General features: G+C 35.9%; 1 protein-coding gene across 1 annotated transcript in view; it reads right to left on the bottom strand.

Annotated features, from left to right (window-relative positions):
* Positions 1-4320: 4320 nt before the first annotated feature.
* LOC144076927 (protein kinase C alpha type) overlaps positions 4321-19053 on the bottom strand; it is a 71585-nt gene continuing 56852 nt past the window's right edge. Inside the window, exons 16-17 of the mRNA XM_077604288.1 lie at positions 18352-18492; positions 4321-8531 (exon numbers count right to left, since the gene is read on the bottom strand). Of these exons, the coding sequence (XP_077460414.1) occupies positions 8367-8531; positions 18352-18492 (306 nt within the window). The 3' untranslated portion in view covers positions 4321-8366. The remainder of the gene's footprint in view (positions 8532-18351; positions 18493-19053) is intronic.

The following is a 19053-nucleotide window of genomic DNA, read 5'->3' on the forward strand; positions in this document are numbered from 1 at the left end:
AAGAAAAAAGCCTTGCTATAAATATTCTTCTCTATTCAAGAAAAAAAGCCTTACTATACATGGTCATTTTTTTCATAAATAAAAGCCTTACATTACATGGACATTTTTTAAATAAATAAAAGCCTTACTATACATCGTTATTTTTTAAGTAAAAAAGACTTACTATGGTCATTTTTATAAAGGAAAAAAAGTCTTGCTATACATGGTCATTTTTTAAATAAATAAAAGCCCTACTATACATGGTCGTTTTTTTTTAAAGAAAAAAGCCTTACTATTCTGTCATTTTTTAAGAAAAAAAGCCTTACTATACTATGTCGTTTTTAAGAAAAAAACCTTACTATACATTGCCGTTTTTTAAGAAAAAAAGCCTTACTTACTATACTATATCGTTTTTTACGAAAAAAAAGCCTTACTATACAATGTCATTTTTTAATTAAAAATGCCTTACTATACTATGTTGTTTTTTTATCTAAAAAAAAGCCTTACTGTACTATGTAGTTTTTTTTTTTTTTACAAAAAATGCCTTACTATACTATGTCGTTTTTTTAAATTAAAAAAGCCTTACTATACTATGTCGTTTTTAAAAAAAAGTATTATTATACTATGTCATTTTTTAAGAAATAAATGCCTATGTTGTTGTTCTGTGGACCTGGTTGCTCCTTGCCTGCAGGCTTGAAATACTTTTCCCACTTGAATATACAATAAAGTACTAAGTTTGACCAGGTAGTTGTAACAGACAAAACAACAAATACTACTTCAAACTTTTGGGATCTTGTGGCCCAGAGACTAAGTCATTGGCCTCCCACCTCTATGGACCTGGGTTCAAATCTTGGTTGCTTCTTGCCTATATACTTGCAAGACTTTTCCCACTTGAAGGTACAATAAAGTACTAAGTATGATCTGGGAGTGAAAAGAGACAAAACAACAAATACTACTGCATGTTCTTGGAGGGTGGTGGCCCAGTGAATAAGTCATCAGTATCCCACCTCTGTGGTCCTGGGTTCAAACCTTAGTGCTTGCAAAGATTTTCCCACTATTATTCAGGTAAATGAAAGAGATAAAAGAACAAATACTACTCTTGGAAGTTGGTGGCCCAGTGAATAAGTCATCAGTGGCGGATGAACCATTTTGCCATTAAAAAAGACTAAGTCTTCGTCTTTCCTTAAATAAGAGCACCCAATGACCATGTATAGGCGGGCCGCCTCGTGGTGTAGTGGGTAAGTCACCTGCCTGCGACGTGGGTGTCGAGGGTTCACGTCCCGGTGTCGCCAGTCAACGACTGTATGGTGTCGGCAGTCGGCCGAAGGCCGACTGTCGAACACCACCAGGACCCCCCCCCCTCAACTGTCTTCCGGTCAGCCGAAGGCTGACCGGAACATAATTGTTTTGCTGAAAAAAATGACTAAGTGTTTATTTTAATGAAAAAAGGATTACCCATTTACTGAACTACATAGTGTAGTGATCAGTCAAACGACAGCGGGATTCAAACCCCAGTCTCCCACATGGCAGTCAAATGCACTAACATGTGGTCTGTCTGACCCATTGTCTTTGCCACTGGACCACAGTGACTTCTGAAATGATGTGATTGGAAGTTATATTTATCCTTTTCATTACCTCAATAAACAGTTTGAGAATTGCAAAGAGTGGAATTGAACTCACTCCTGATTTGAACTTGTGTCCACCTTAAATTCTGATCCATTGTCTTTGCCAGTGGACCACAGTGACTTCTGAAATGAAAGTATTGGAAGTTATATCTATCCTTTTCACTACCTCAATAAACAATTTGAGAATTGCAAAGAGTGGAATTGAACTGACTCTTGAAGCCCACCTCAAGTTCTGACCTAATGTTTTTGCCACTGGACCACAGTAACAACTAGAAGGAGAAGAATCAGAAGTCAGATTTATTCTCCGACTCTCTTAGCCTTACTCTACTATGTTGTTTTTTTAAGAAAAAAAGCCTTCTTTATATACTATGTTGTTTTTTTAAGAAAAAAAGCCTTACTATACTATGTCGTTTTTTAAGAAAAAAGCCTTACTATACTATGTTGTTTTTTTACGAAAAAAAAGCCTTACTATACAATATCGATTTTTAAGAAAAAAAGCCTATGTTGTTTTTTAAGAAAAAAAGCCTTAATATACTGTCATTTTTTTAAGAAAAAAGCCTTACTATACTATGTCGTTTTTTAAGAAAAAAAAGCCTTACTATACTATGTCGTTTTTTTTAACAAAAAAAGCCTTACTATACTATGTTGTTTTTTTAAGAAAAAAAGGCTTACTATACTATGTCGTTTTTTTAAGAAAAAAAAGGCGTACTATACTATGTCGTTTTTTAAGAAAAAAAGCCTTATTATTCTATGTCGTTTTTTTTCCAAGAAAAAAAGCCTTACTATACTATGTTGTTTTTTAAGAAAAAAGGTCTTAGTATACTGTGTTGTTTTTTAAGAAAAAAAGCCTTACTATACTATGTCGTTTTAAAAAAATAAAGCCTTACTATACTATGTTGTTTTAAAAAAATAAAGCCTTACTATACTATGTTGTTTTTTTAAGAAAAAAAGCCTAACTATACTATGTCGTTTTTTTAAAGAAAAAAGCCTTACTATACTATGTCGTTTTTAAAGAAAAAAAGCCTTTTTATACTATGTCGTTTTTTAAGAAAAAAAGCCTAACTATACATGGTCATTTTTTTTAAAGGAAAAAAAGCCTTACTACACATGGTCATTTTTTTTACATTGTTTTGACATGGAATCAAACATAACCCATGCACGCTAATTCCGAACACTGAATCTCAGAACATATGGCCGTTGTTTGAGGAGCATCTGGATCTTCACAGTATGACCGACACATTACGTACATGAACGAACAGATGAAAGTAGGCTTCACGGGGACACGCCATCTCGCGCTAACAGTGCCCAATCAAACACTCTCCATTTTCTAGTCCTTCCTTTTATTTCATCTTTAATTTGGCCTTCTTCTTTGACAGCCAAATATCAAAGGCAGCAACACCATCTGCATCCCCCGAGGCAGAAAAGAACATGAACTTTCTCAGCATACCCTTCCAATCTAAACGGCCGTATCATGATCCTTCAAAAAAAAATCGAATTTCGAAAAAAAGCCTTATTATACATGGTTATTTTTAACAAAAAAAGCCTTACTATACTATGCCGTTTTTTAAGAAAAAAAGACTTACTATACATGGCCATTTTTAAATGAAAAAAAGCCTTACTATACTATGTCGTTTTTTAAGAAAAAAAAGCCTTACTATACATGGTCATTTTTTAAATGAAAAAAAGCCTTACTATACTATGTCATTTTCTTAAGAAAAAAGCCTTACTATATTATGTCGTTTTTTAAGAAAAAAAACTTACTATACTATGTCGTTTTCAAGAAAAAAGCCTTACTATACTGTCGTTTTTAATAAAAAAAGCCTTACTATACTATGTCGTTTTTTTAAGAAAAATAGCTTTACTATACTATGTCGTTTTAAAGAAAAAAAGCCTTATTATACATGGTCATTTTTTAAATGAAAAAAGCCTTACTATACATGTTTTACCTATGCAGGTTTAAAGAAAATGTCCTTTTTAGTTGACATCGACCATCCCTATGTGACCACTTAGGGTTTTCTTTCATTAAGCGTCTTGCGCAATTAGCATCTGTTCGGAACAGAATGCCTTTGTTACCATACAAACTCCAGATGTGTTTGTTTGTGTATACTATTTACGTAGTCCTGCAATGGCCGTAAGAAAATGAAATGAAACGTATAGCTGACACACCAGCCCACCACGGCAGCATTCATTTGAACAAGATGACGTAAGCATGAACATGTCATTTACACTTGAACGCCTCATGCAGAGGTCAAAATTAAATGTGGAAAAAATGTATTCATCTGCTGGTGTTTGCACTTGAGATATTCCATTTTCATAAGGAGAACCTGTATAATTAAAAAAGAAAATAAATTATTCTACAATGATATTGGGACATTTAAAAAAAAATTTAACATATATGAAATACTCAATAAAAATTGATCATGTATGCATAGAAGTCCTCTTATTTTTTTAAAGTATGCTATTGTTGTAATTTTTTAGGCTGCATTTTGATTTAAAAAAAACTCTTTTGATAACTAAAAAAGATAAAATGGCAAAATAGAACTTACTGTTTTTCATTTGGTGTACAACAAATAAATCCTGGAACTGAATAGTTTAAATTGGCTAGCAATCAAAGGATGTCTGTTTTGAAAACTGCTCATTAGTTGCCATTTTTAGAACGCTTAGACCTAGCGGGATAAAAAAAACAAGTAAAAATGGCTCTCCCAAAGTATAAACATGAGTTTCCTTTCTTTTTTTTATTTGCATTATCATACATTAGGTACAAATGACACAATTACAAGGTAGATTTCTCAGTCGTTTTAAAGGTTTCAGGCTTACGAGGAAAGACACCAGACATTGCTAAAACACACATAATCCGTCATTCATTGTCTACTGGAAGTCCTTTATGTACAGTAAGAGATTGTGTCATGATTTTTGGCAATAATTCTTCCAAAAGAATTCTTCACCTCTCTTAACTGGCACTGACTAACGTCTACGGGATTTATCGAAAACCTCTACAGCAAAAGAGTAGTCGCATAAGAAAGAGGACAAACTATTCACTCATACTTCACAAGTAAAATGACTCGATTATTATCCGGCCAAAAATAAGAAAATAAATTGACCAAGATGTAAACAAGGTTAAAACACCAACATAGTCATGGCTCAAGGAAATTTCTTTTTGGGGATTTATAACACAAAGAGAGTTGTACATTTGGACAATTTTCGATAAGGATAACTCTCGATAATTTGATGGATTAGCGCATAAAACAAGACGGGAAGACGAGAGGGAGCAAAGTCAGTGAAATAAAGAAACACAATGGTTCTTCAAAATAAAAAGTATCTAGGCATTTTTGCTTTGTTTTCTTACATATCGACGGCTTTTGTTTCTATTTTCCTAAAAGACGTTAGGGCCGTGTGTACCAGTGGCGGGCCGTCAGGGCCTTCAAGGCCTTTTCTGCTGGCCTAAGAAATATCTGAATCATATATTATATTTTGTCCATCAATACTTATTAAATAACTCCAAATTGTCTGTTAGCTTCCTTTCATTGCTTTTCCCCCTGGTTGCACTGCTTCCAGATGTGTGTTTTCATATTGAAGCATTTAACCAATCACATTTCAGCCATTATTTGTTGCCAGGGTCAGAAATCTGCCTCAAGGCCTTCACAATCAGTTCTGCAGGCTCTGCTGCATTAAACAAGCGTCAATAAGACTGTTGCTTTAACCAATCAGAATTCGATTTGGTGACACCAAGGTCTTCTCGCAGGCGTAGGGATACGTCCTTGCCTTGTCGCAAGCGTAGAGATACGTCATCGCTTTCACCAACTATGATTAGCTACCAAACTGTATCTGGAGCTAGCTGCACAAGCAAATATATTGTTGTGTTGATTTAAAGCCATTTTCAAGACGGACTATGCCAGAAATACGACGGGACAGGCTCGACTTTCAGCATTAGCTTCGATGGCGATAGAAAAGAAGGAAGAAAGAAAGGAGGATGGATATTGTGTACAGTTAAAAAGGATTCTTGGTGAGTAAAATATGGCTATATTCCTAAATAATATTTCAATTGTGGGCCTGGTTCTGATATCTGAAAAGCTCCAGTGTTTGTATTTAAGCTCCAGTGTTTGTATTTAATCACTAAATGCTGCTAGGAAGTGGATTTTACCCCATTTTAGTGCAATTTTTGCTGTTTCGCCATTGACGTCCATCGCTGTCTTTTCCCGGGAAAATCATGTCTGAAAAGCTCCAGTATTTGTATTTAATCATTAAATGCTGCTAGGAAGTGGATTTTACCCGTTGAAGGCGCTACGAGAAAATGCACGGACCGCCACTGGTGTGTACTGATTGAAAAACCAATTACCTACCAAATATTTTTATCTGAACTTTTAGACACAAAAGTGATTTCCCTCTTCGAAAAAAACTGCAAATAAACATTTCCCAAGTGAGAATAGACAAATTCAGTTCTCGTGGGAATGAACATTTGCTGCCGCCCTCCCGCTTCCAATAGTTGTGACCGTCTACCTGCATCAATGGCAATGAACCATACTCGCTTAATAAATATTATCACCATTTATAAACTGCATTTCATGTTTGCATATCAAATAAATTGAACATCTATGGGAGTGGTCCCACTGGTGGATAGCAACATAAGGTGGAGGGAAATGAGCACTAAAATCAGTCATTTGTTTTGTCAAATAATAATTAAACAAATAAGCAAACGCAACACTTAAAATACAAAAAAAGGTAAACAAAACAATTGTCAAACATGAAGCATGTTAGTGGAATTAGTTAGCAAAATGCAAGTAAAATGCGCTTTCCATTGATACGTTCCACCAAAATTGATCATGATTCCTTCTAAAGGGGTAAACCTTGTTAAATAATTATTTCAGTGCATTTTTTTTTAATAAAATGCTACTAAATTCTGCTGGCCCAATGTAAAAACTCTTGGCCAAAGGAGATGTGTGTTAAAATACACTTTCGCACCCTGAAAACAGACCAAAAAAAGACGAAATACACACTATAAATACTGACCGCTAACAGGTAGCGTGTTTCTTGTTATTGTAGTTCTATCTGGTTAAAATTGTTACAAGTCATAAATTGACTCTATTCACGATTTAAGTATTAATTTGTGGTGTCATTCATGACTATTTTTAGGTGCTTGCATGCTGCATTTAATGACTTACATGCTTGAGCGACGCTACCGCGTACATGCTAGCAGCTAGCCCATCACAACTTCAAATCAATGGACAATAATGACAGTAAACGGCATTCAATCATTGACAAATTTTCTAAAACGATAAACTTGCAAAGATGTTGCATTATTGAACCAAACTTTCTTAATTTTGGATCCTCTCAAGCACATTTATGAGTTGATATTTGTAAAAAAAAATGTGCGGGACTCATTAGCCACGACGACTATTTACAAAGGAATTAATTTAGATGCAGCCAAATATAAAATGATAAAGACAATAATGCGGTAAAAACAGATATAGCTTTGAAAATATTAGAATCTTCAACGATCATCTAAAAAGAAAGAAACGAAAATAATTTTGTTAATTCTAGTAGACCTATAGTATATTATGTATAGGTAAATAAAGTTAATTTTCTAAAAACAACAAGTTAATTATTGGATTTTACTGGAGAGGGAAGTGTTTTTCATTGCACTCTTGCAACCTATTTTAACATTAAAACATTTAAAAACCACCCAGCAATTTTGCAATATTTGAGTCTTATTTCAAAATGGAGACGTTTTACCATGAATAATTTCATAGCAAAATATTTGGGGGAAATATTAAGTGCTATAATCAGCAGGTCTCTTTTACTTGAACTTTTTACGTGACAGTTAAATTTGTGGAATTATTTTGAATAGTATATATATATATATATAATATGGTATACACAAAATATATCCTTTGAGTTCAAATAATTCATAGACTTAAAAATATCAACTGAATGAACAAATTAATGTTTAATAAGGCTTTATCACCTGCCCCCCAAAAAATTTAAAATCTTTTTTGTCTTTTCCAGGTTCAATTATGGTTTATATTAAAACTCTCACTTCATATTTTTGCGACGACCGACAAATATGATAATTGTAGAATTTTACAGACATAAAAAAAACGAAATCAGGCTGTCAAGCTGTAAACACGACACGGAATAATTGAAACGAAGAGTTGCTTTTTCAATGCCTGCATCAGATCTACTCCAGGTTTGGCTTTACTCCAAAAAGAGGAACCATCAGGCTATTCTTAATTCTTCATTAAAAATAAAAAAAGTTAAAAATATTTATCAAAAAAAAAAACTAAATGAGAATGCAAAGTCAGATAGTACATGCGCATCTACAGAGTGAATGCATGCTCCCAATGCTCTTTTGAAATAATCTTGCTTTTTTTCAATACAAATTAACGGCCATCAACGTCAAATCCGATTCAAAAGGACAGCCAATGACTTCATATATTCCTTTCCTACATCGCATACTGGCATTTGATAAACATTTTATCTCAGTGCGTCCAGTTTTGGAGTAAACATCACCGTATACACCATACATGCTCGTTCATAAACTAATAGAAATGACTTTTTTTGGCGGAAAAGTCGAAAGCATACCTAATCTAGACTGTAAAATATCCCATAGAAAACATATAAGCATGCCCTACATTCCTGGTTTTGATTTGAAATGATGCATCCAGTTTGGAGTTGTCGTCGTTTAGGCTGTTTGGTTTGAGGGCCTGGCAGTGAGGAGAGGATTCCTTCACAGTGCGGTTCGAAAGGGAGTTGGCCATCTTTTTTTTACGCGCTGTTTGGGAACGACGGGTGTACAAACTGTGGGTTTATGAAGGAGAAGCCGGCAAATTCGGCCTGGTCGATGTTGGCGATCACCAATTCGTCGGGAGGCGTCAGCTGAGGCTGCGTGCGCGTGAAGAACTTGTCGAAGTTCTCCGCTGCTCTGCCACACTGTTATTGAAAAAAAAGATATATTTAAAGGTAAATACTAGTGGAAAACCTTTTAGCATTTTCCCAGTACAATGGTACCTCGAAATACGATCTTAATCCGTTCCGGGACTGAGCTCGTATGTCGAGCTTCTCATAACTCGAGCGAACGTTTCCCATTGAAATGAACTAAAAACAAATTAATTTGTTCCAACCCTCTGAAAAAACACCAAAAAACGGATATCGGATTGGAAAAACATTTTTATTTGTTCTAATTCGCTATATATTGACAAAGTAACAAATAACAAGTGGATTAATAGTACTAAAATGTGTTTAATAGAACTATAAAATTAGACGCGGAGGATACACAGATGTTGTACCCGTGCTCGTAGATATATTTTATACACGAAAGAGATGCGGCAAGACATCTTGCATCTTGAAATTTTTCTCGTATCTAGGGCGAATTATTTGATCGAAATTTTCATTGTAGCTCGAGCATCTCGAAGGTAGAGCTGCTCGTATGTCGAGGTACCCTGTACGTGAATGTTGAAGTCCGCACGGTACATTTCTAGCGTGCATTTATCTCCCATTTTTATCTTTTTTTTAAAGGCAAAAATGTATCAAAAATACTTTTCCGCATGTCCAGTGACACGAATAAAGGGAAAACAACACACCTGACTATTAACATCACATTACATGCTCCAGATCTCATTCATCTCGATGGCAGTGGAGCGTTCACAAGACCAAATCAGCGTTAGCGCAGCTGCGGAACATTTTCCTACAAACAAACTGCAAGTCCTCGCTTACATAAATCCACAATGTCTACTTTTGACCAATAGCTCCATTTTGACATTTTTGGGGATGTACAGTATTCCCTCAATTTTCACGGTTTGTCACTTGCAAAGATAACCGAAGAAAGAATCTTATATTTAAACACAAACTAAATACCAATTGATGAAACTGACAATACTAGACAATAACTATGAAAATAAAAAATAAAATAGCCTGGTACGTGCCTCCTCCTTAATTTTTTTAGTTACCGTATTTTCACGACTGTGTTCCGCCTGGACCAACGTATAAAACTCCACGTTTTCGATGACTCATTTGGACAATTGTTCAATTCGGACACAGAAAATGAGGACTTTGATGGATTTGTGGGTGATGATGACGTGAGTACATTGTAAAATGGCGAAATAAAGTACAACCGAACTCAGTTTTGCTTCCGTTGCCTTTTTAAAAATGTGTGTTTAGCGTGTGGGTGTAGCGAGTATGTTTAAGCTGGTGTATGTTTTGCCATGCCTGGCTGCGTCTTTAAAAACGGTGCGTCCTTTGTGTCTGTCAAATACAGAAATAGCACTCGTTACTGACACTGCGGCTTAAAATACGATGCGCCATATAGTCGTGAAAATACGGTAATTAAGACATTCAGACCGAGCCGTTTATTTAGGTCATGAGATATTTAACCACTTCTAACTTTGTTCGACGCTCCTGAAACACTCATTCAACCTCAATATTTCATATTTTCATCCGTAGAGCGAAAAAAACCCTCCAATAAATGTAGATATATTTGCTGTGTACAGAATAGACTAAATGAGTACTTCACTTGAGTTCCAGAAATACAGTACTTGCATCCACAGAAACTTTGTGAGCTCAGTTGTGTTTCTTTTTATGATGTATGTTTTTGCTTCTCATTAGAGAGGACGGTAGTCCCCCAAACGTGGTAAGAATGGCTATGATATTTTGCCCCCCACAACGTGGAATTAACTTGCCTGCAAAAATGTTATGCATGAACACAAGGACGATTATGTAAGCAGATGCGACATCCCTTTGTCATTGTCACTTTCAATGGGGAGACTCATGAGTAACACACTTCCACTAACTGACCTACATTCCTGGGCGACACTTGTGTTGACTTTAGCATCAATGTATCTGTAAATGATGTGCCAAAGCATCGACGTTCATAAATATTTTTGGGGGAGTACTCTTGCTAGAATTGGCAATTTGCACAAATGTTTTTTGTTTGTTTGTTCAAATGTCCTTCCATGATATTTTTACTGACAGGTGACATTCCCTCCAAGCTACTCTTAAAGGACAAACGTCGGTGTTGGCGTGTGTACGTGCGCGAATAAGGCACAGCAGATACCTGACGGCTAATGGCCAGCATCCTTTAACTGTCTTCTCCCATCCATCACTGACTCCCCTTCGGCAGCACTTTTTTATAACTTTGACCTCTAATGACAAGCTCCACTTTTTTTTTTTTTTTACAATGCCACAATTGACAAAAGAACAAAAATGTTTCGGAGGGGGCCAAATGCATATCAAAAGAAAAGTATTTTCAAAATAAACAAATATTACATGGGTTCGGTAGCCTACTTTTGCCCATTTTATGTCCATTGTATGGATATATATATATATATATATATATATATATATATATATATATATATATATATATATATATATATATATATATATATATATATATATATATATATATATATATTCAGCAACACATTTATTTATAGTTTTATCCATGTATTTATTTATTAACTTACTTATTACCTATCTATTTATGTCTAAAATGCCTTTCCTATTTTTGCATCCTCACCCTCTTGCCACTGTGACAACGAAATTTCCCGAATACGGGATGAATAAAGTTATCCAATCCAATTTATCACAAAATAAAAATAATAAAATAAAATGAACATCTTTAAAGATGATCATGTTGATGTCCGTGTTCATAAAAATATCGATCAGGGCTGCTGTTACAATAATAAGAATGCCGTTCTTTATAAGTGTGACCCATTTGAGCAGAAAGTGTTCTTAAAGCAAAATTTATAGGAAAAAAAGGCTTTTGTAAACAACTTTGTACACAATTTTATATTCCAATGCTTTGCAATTGCTGAGATCTCTCCCTATATGAATTATTAAAGACAAAAAAATGTGATATTGTCGTTTTAAATTTTCTGGTGAATTTTTTAAAACACATTTACAACTATTAGCAGCAATAAAAACATTCATTTTAGGGCACATGTGTCAAAGTGGCGGCCCGGGGGGCAAATCTGGCCCGCCGCATCATTTTGTGTGGCCCGGGAAAGTAAATCATGAGTGCCGACTTTCTGTTTTAGGATCAAATTAAAATGAAGAGTATAGATGCATATTAAATTTCCTGATTTTCTCCCTTTTAAATCAATAATTGTAATATTTTAATCATTTTTTTCTGTGTTTTTAGTTCAAAAATCATTTTGTAAAATCTAAAAATATATTTTAAAAAGCTAACATAAACATTGTTTTAGATCTATAAAAAACTGAATATTCAGTGCTTTTAATCCAGTTCTTTGAATCAATTTATTTAAAAAAAAATTCGAAATATTATATCTAAAATGGTCCGGCCCACATGAGATCTGGTCACCATGTTTTAGGGAGTGTCCACTACTCCCATTTTCACTTTCTGCTTTTCTTTTTTCTTTTTTTTGCTGGTATGATCGAGCCAAATCTTCCGGGTTAATGACCCAAACTGTTGAGGCAACATTGGCGACAAAGTGTCCTACATGGGATTTTGACCTACTTTTCTTTCTCTCCCCCTGCATTTACTGTACACAGCCATGCACGCCTCTGCACTCAAGCATATTAAAACAAGTCAGCTACTTAGGATGATAACTGCCGCTTCGCCTCCGTTAAGAGTCGTACCAACACACCCTTTCTCACGCGCCGTATCGACTTGGCTCTCCGTGCAACCAAGACTGTGAGAAGCCCCCTTTTCTTCACCTCATCTCACCGCAAAATGGAATTCTTTATTATCAGCGAAGACATTTGAAGGCAGTTTATGAAGGCGTGAAACAACTGGAGTTGGGACTCTTATATATAGCAAATGATTCTTATCTTATCTGTTTAAATACTTTGGATGCACTCCTACGATTGGAAGGGATAGACAACCAACAAGAGAATGTATGGAAATGTATTGATTCTCAATTACTATGAAAAAGGACGCGTCATTGCTCCGCAGGAAAAATCAATTACATCATTACGTTGAGTGCTCGGGAAAACATGTTTGACCTTTGACCTTGTGCAGTACATATTAGTTTGCTGACATGAAAGCTGGTAGGACTAAAAAAACAACAACAGCAAAGACCGAGGACTATACAAAAAATGATATACTACAGTAGCCTACAATAGTGGTAAAGTAGTAGTTGAAATTTAAGTTGTCTTTATACCCTTAATACTTTTTCTTTAACTTTGACGCCTGGTGTCCTGTAGGCCAGATTTGTACGATACCAAATGTTAATATTGTGGTCCAAATGGTATAAGTATAGTATGGTATTTTTTTTTTCTAATGACAAAAATATGGGAACAGATCTCAATTATAATTAAATCATCGATTTAAAGATCGTTCCTCCCATCAGCTGTCAGGCTCTTTAACAAAACAAATGGCTGAGTGTTAAGACCTACCGTATGTATACATGTACATCTGTGTATGTATGTATATATATTTATATATATGTATGTATGCGTATATATATATATTTTTTTTTTTCAGCAACACGCTTATTTATTTTATTTATATATTTATTCATGTATTTATTTATTTATTAACTTACTTATTACCTATCTATTTATGTATAAAATGCCTTTCCTATATCTGCATTCTCACCCTCTTGCTACTGTGACAACGAAATTTCCCAAATACGGGATGAATAAAGTTATCCAATACAATCCAATCCAAAATAGTGTTTTATTAATACTTATTTCGCCAGATTTTTAAGTAAAATTTTACTAAGAACAGATTAATAACATATGTAAAAAGAGAAACGCACTTCAGGTATTGCCCCTGAAACAATAGTATGTCGTTGGCATATATAGGCGTCCAATTTTTTTAAACTGAGGGAACTGGCTACCAATGCTCCAGTTTCAGACAACAAATTAACGAGGGCCCTAACAACGGTTAAAAGTAAAATTTAGCAACTGCCATTCCGCAACTCTTTCTGTCCACACTTTCGGACACTCAGACTCAAAATCTCAAATTAAGGACCGCCATACAATGTCTTTTTGGCCACCATTGGCCCCAGGACCACAAGTTTGAGACCAGACCAAACCTGGATCAACCAAGATTCTCACCGACTATTCCACGAAATACAGGCCAAAACGCGCCACGTGTCAAAATGGTCTGGCAAGAGTGCGTCCCCTTTAATAAGTCACAAGCGCAACGTATCATATTTCATACGAGGGTCCGTACCAGCCATCAATTCCATCCGCGCAATGACGCAGACCCCCACGCCCACTCTATCGATTGACAGCTCCCCCACTCGACCCAGTTTCCGCCTCCGCCTTAAACCGCGTGGGCCATCCAAAAGTGGGCGTTCCCCGCCGATTCTTTTTCCAACGGACGTTGTCCCCGTTGTCCCGGCAACGACATCGCGGGATGGATTTAACGCTGAATGACGCTCATTCCCAAAGACAGTTTTTGTCCACAAGTTTGAATCTCTCGGCGGGGTGCAGCCAGGGTATTGATTGCGATTACGCAGCTGTCACGGGCGGATGAAGTGAGATTGAGCCAGGATGTGGGTGCATAAAAAGAGGGAATAGGTAGGATGGAGTTGACATTGGGAGGAATCTGTAATTTGGAATAAATGTGCTCCTATTGGTCATATTTAATACAACAAACTACAGGATATCAATCATTTCTTTACCCATTTCCTGCACAAATTATATAAATAAATTCATTTAGGACAGGGACAACTGTGGTCCACTGGATAATATTTTACGCCCCCTATCTGACACATGGTATTTTGCGATCGTATATGTATATATAAATAATTTGAGATTCATGGAATTATTCAAGAATTACTCGATTTTGGCAGTAAGGGGTGTTCAATGATTTAAATACGAAGTCATAAATAAATAATTCATATCTGAATAATTGTAAATAAAATTAAAACTTAAAAAACTAATGAATTGAGAAAAAAAGATAAAACATTACTCGATTTTGGCACCAAGGGGTGTTGAATGATTTAAATAGTCATAAATAAATAATTTATATCTTAATAATTCTAAATACAATTAAAACTTAAAAAAGCTAATGAATTGAGAAAAATTAAAACTTAAAAAAACTAATGAATTGAGAAAAAAAGATAAAAAATTACTCGATTTTGGCAGCAAGGGGTGTTCAATGATTTAAATAGTCATAAATAAATAATTTATATCTTAATAATGCTAAATAAAATTCAAACTTAAAAAAACTAATGAAGTTAGTAATTGAGAAAAAAAAGATGAACAACATAAATTCAAATAAGTGTGCCCGAAGTTTTTTTTAAAAATACATCTCTTGTTACTTCACATAGCTCCACTCTTTGATCACCATTGACAGCAATAGACGTTCAATTCCTTTTAAATGAGAGTGGCAAATGATCAGAAAAATGGATTGGCTGTTTTTTGCTTTCAATGGCAGCCAATGACTTCAAATTGTTCCCTTGTAGGGTTAAAATAACAATAAAAAAAATTAAAAAACTAATTCATAGAACCTCCCTTGGAAGGTATGGTTAAAATAACAACAACAACAACAAAAACTAACTTATAGAAGGTTTTCCACTGGCCAGTTTACCACAACATTAAGATAACATCCTAAAATGATGGCTTTTAGTTTTGACATGCCAAGCCAAGACCTGTCTCCATCTGTCTGACCACCCTTGAGAAAAATCTCCGCAGGCGCCCCCCATGTCTTCTCTTTCGCACAGCCATGCCTTCATTCACTTCCTCACTCCCTCACTTCGCCACGCCCTCATGCATTGGAGTCCCTTTAGAAGAGTCCAAAAGCAGACTAACACAAAGACCAAAAGTGACCTCATCCTTCCCCACTTCTGCAGAGTGGCGCTCACGTACAACCAACACATACAAAGCCGACAATAAATCAATAGAGGGCACGCATCCTCAGCCTATCTCTCTTTCTGCAGCCCTCACATTCGTCCTACATACGATGTAAATATTTCCATTGAAAGTCAGGCACATGCCTACACACAACATTTGCATCCCATTAAGTGCATCCAGTGAACAGCGGGAGGCTGCGAGGCACCTTATGAGCCCTAGAGAGTTGAAACATAAATATATAAATATTTAAGACACACATAGGACTGTTCTGCCCGCGCTCTGTGCTTATATTTGTTTGTGTGCTTGGCTTGACAAACATGTGCCTCATCCTATCTGTCAAATAAGTAATTGATAATACACAGTGCTGCGTGAATTATGCATTGAGTTAAGGATGTATGGAAATATTTATGGCCCATTCTGTATGTCATATGCAAGATTTAGTATGCCGTGTACACACAGCTCAATCTTGGCATTGTGTCACACACGTGTCAAAGTGGCGGCCCGGGGGCCAAATCTGGCCCGCCGGATCATTTTGTGAGGCCCGGGAAAGTAAATCATGAGTGCCGACTTTCTGTTTTAGGAACAAATTAAAATGAAGCGTATAGATGTACATTAAATTTCCTGATTTTCCCCCTTTTAAATCAATAATTGTAATTTTTTAATCATTTTTTTCTGTTTTTAGTTCAAAAATCATTTTTTAAAATCGAAAATTATACAAAAAAAGCTAAAATAAACATTGTTTTAGATCTATGAAAATCTGAATATTCAGGGATTTTAATCCAGTTCTTTTAATCCATTTATAAAAAAAATCTAAATATTATATCTAAAATGGTCCGGCCCACATGAAATTGAGTTGACGTTAATGCGGCCCGCGAACCAACCCGATTATGACACCCTTGCACTAGAGCACAGGTGTCAAAGTGGCGGCCCGGGGGCCAAATCTGGCCAGCCGCATCATTTTGTGTGGCCCGGGATCAAATTAAAATGAAAATTATAGATGTATAGGGAATATTTCCTGTGTTTGCTCATTTTAAATCAATAATTTAAAGCGGCCCGCGAACCAACGAGTCTGACACCCTCGCCCTAAAACATTCACATTAATATAATAAAAATAAACATCAACATATTTCTGGAATAAAAATGAGCAATCTTCTATGTAAGTTTGTTGAATGGTTAAGACGTAAGTCATATTTAGTATTGAATTGTTGTATTGGTGTTTTAGTCCCATTTTATTGCCTTGCTAGGACGACTAGGACTCTTTACTATTATGATATATACTGTAAAAATTATGATAATAACAGTCCACATAGAGGACTGCTTGGTGTTGATTTTCATACATCAACAGTCGCAAAAAAGCTGTTTAGTGTTGTTGACGGAGTGCAATGGCCGCTTCTGTTTAGTATTCATGAGCACCCCGCTGACGACCAATCACACAGAGATGGAAATTTCTCCTAACAAGCTGAAAAAATGATGACGATGTGTTCGGCAAATAGTGTGTAAGACCACATTAAACCCGTCTAATGCAGGCATTTTTTTCTGCGTAGCAGGTTTTATCAACTATAATTACGCGTGTTGAAATGTGTTCACACATTCTGAAGAATGATATCAGCCATGTGGAAAGTGCAAAAGGATTGCAATCTGCGTGTATAAATATGCCATCCCGCATGTGTGAGTGTAAATGTGACAGTGTGTGATTATTGGTGGGATTTTCATAGGCTTATAAGATGAAAAATGTTTAGCCAGGCAGTCTCACGGGCCATTTGCTGTGTAATTATAGTCACTTGCTCCATACAGTGGTACCTCGACCTACGATCAGCTCTACCTACGACATGCTCGAGGTACGATGAAAATTTAGATCGAATAATTCGCCCTAGATACGATCAAAATTTCGAGATGCGACCAAGCCAGGTGGCCATGACATGAGAGGCTGTTTATCATTGTAGCGCACTGTCTTTTTTGCCGCATCTCTTTCGTGTATATCAGATATCTACGAGCACTGAACGATTTATTCAGACGAGTTTACCAGAAAACGCAAAACGCGCATGCGCGGGCAAAAAGAGGGCTTTCTGGGTAATGGAGTATACTTGTGCACACAACACCGATAGCCAATGGCAACCTTTCTCAGAATAAAACTTCATTAACCACAATCAATACGTGGGTAGGCTGTTATTCCTTCCTTAGCCTGTTAGCTCCCGCGATCGCTCATTCAAGACTACTTCTCGTTGGCAAGTGGTCGTGCGTTATCCTATTGTGAGGACATTTGTGTGCATCATTTTTGGAATATTTTGAAGGGAATACAACAGCAAACAGCCCATCGATAGCGAACGTGAGGGTGGAGGCGTGGCAAACAGCTAACCCGCCCAGAACAAAGGTTAAAAAAAATAAAGAAAAATTAGAATTCAGTTTTGTGTAGAGTTACATTAAACGTATGTTTGAGTGTCTGTATATATTAATCCAAGTTAATTTAAATTAGTTTGTTCCTTGTTGGCTTTTATTGATGCGTAGACCATATTGTTTTACCTTGTTTTGTCGCCGGTCTTTTGGTCGCCCGTTGTTTGGGTCTGGGTTTGTATTTAGGGAATTTGAGCAACGATTTGAATGGTAATTATCAATAACCTTCCGGGCGACCAAAAGACCGGCGACCAAAAGACCGGTGACCAAAAGTCCGGCGACCAAACGTTCGGTCACGCCACGAAATGCGTCTAATTTTACTTCTATTAAACACATTATATTACTATTAAACCACTAGTTATGTGTTACTTTGTTAATAGTTGGCGAATTAGAAGAAATAAAACATTTTTTTCCAATCCAATGTCCTGTTGTTGTTTTTTTTCAGTGTTGGAACGAATTAATTTGTTTTTAGTTCATTTCAATGGGAAACGTTCGCTCCAGTTACGAAAAGCTCGACATACGATCTCAGTCCCGGAACGGATTAAGAACGTATGTCGAGGTACCACTGTATTTAACTTAAAACAGTATTTACCGTTTTGGGTTTGAATGGCGGCTGTATCTCCTTATTCTGAAGACGTTCCCAGTCGATACGTCTGAAGAAAGCATGTTCTCGGACATCTCGCTCTCCTTCAGAGCCGCATCCAAGACGCTTGGACGGATGTTTGGTCATCAACTGTTAATGCACAGAAGAATAAATCAGACAAGGAATCAAAACATGCGGGTCACATTTACATCAGAGGAGTCGAAATGTGTCTGTTTTGGTTGTGTGTCTTCAGTGTTTTTTTCACTAATGTGACCCGTAATGTGATTCCATTGCTTTTTAGGTCAGTAGATAATGACACAGAAGGGCTCGAAAATAAGTGACATAATTGTGCCATTTTTTTTTGGGTTGGTACGCTCTGTACTTGTTTTGCTTTTGCAAAAATGATGATGCTTTTAGTGACATAAATGGTTCATTGCTAGGCTGTTTGGGTGGAAAAATGTAATTGAATTAGAAGGAATATGAGTAGCAAGAAATTTTTTAAAGATGACAACAACCTGAATGTTGAAAGTTTTACCTAAAAAAAATACTTGGCTCTCAAAATACTATCATAGTGGAAAAGGGTGAAATGTTAATTAATGAATTAATGTGATTGTAAACTACCTTTGAACATAAACACTGCGCAAACACAAATAAATGAAAATCTGACTACATTGTAATTCTACTTGTAGTCATGTAACGCCATTTTATGTA

This window comes from Stigmatopora argus, chromosome 7 (assembly GCF_051989625.1).
Source record: "Stigmatopora argus isolate UIUO_Sarg chromosome 7, RoL_Sarg_1.0, whole genome shotgun sequence".
Classification (NCBI taxonomy): Eukaryota; Metazoa; Chordata; class Actinopteri; order Syngnathiformes; family Syngnathidae; genus Stigmatopora; species Stigmatopora argus.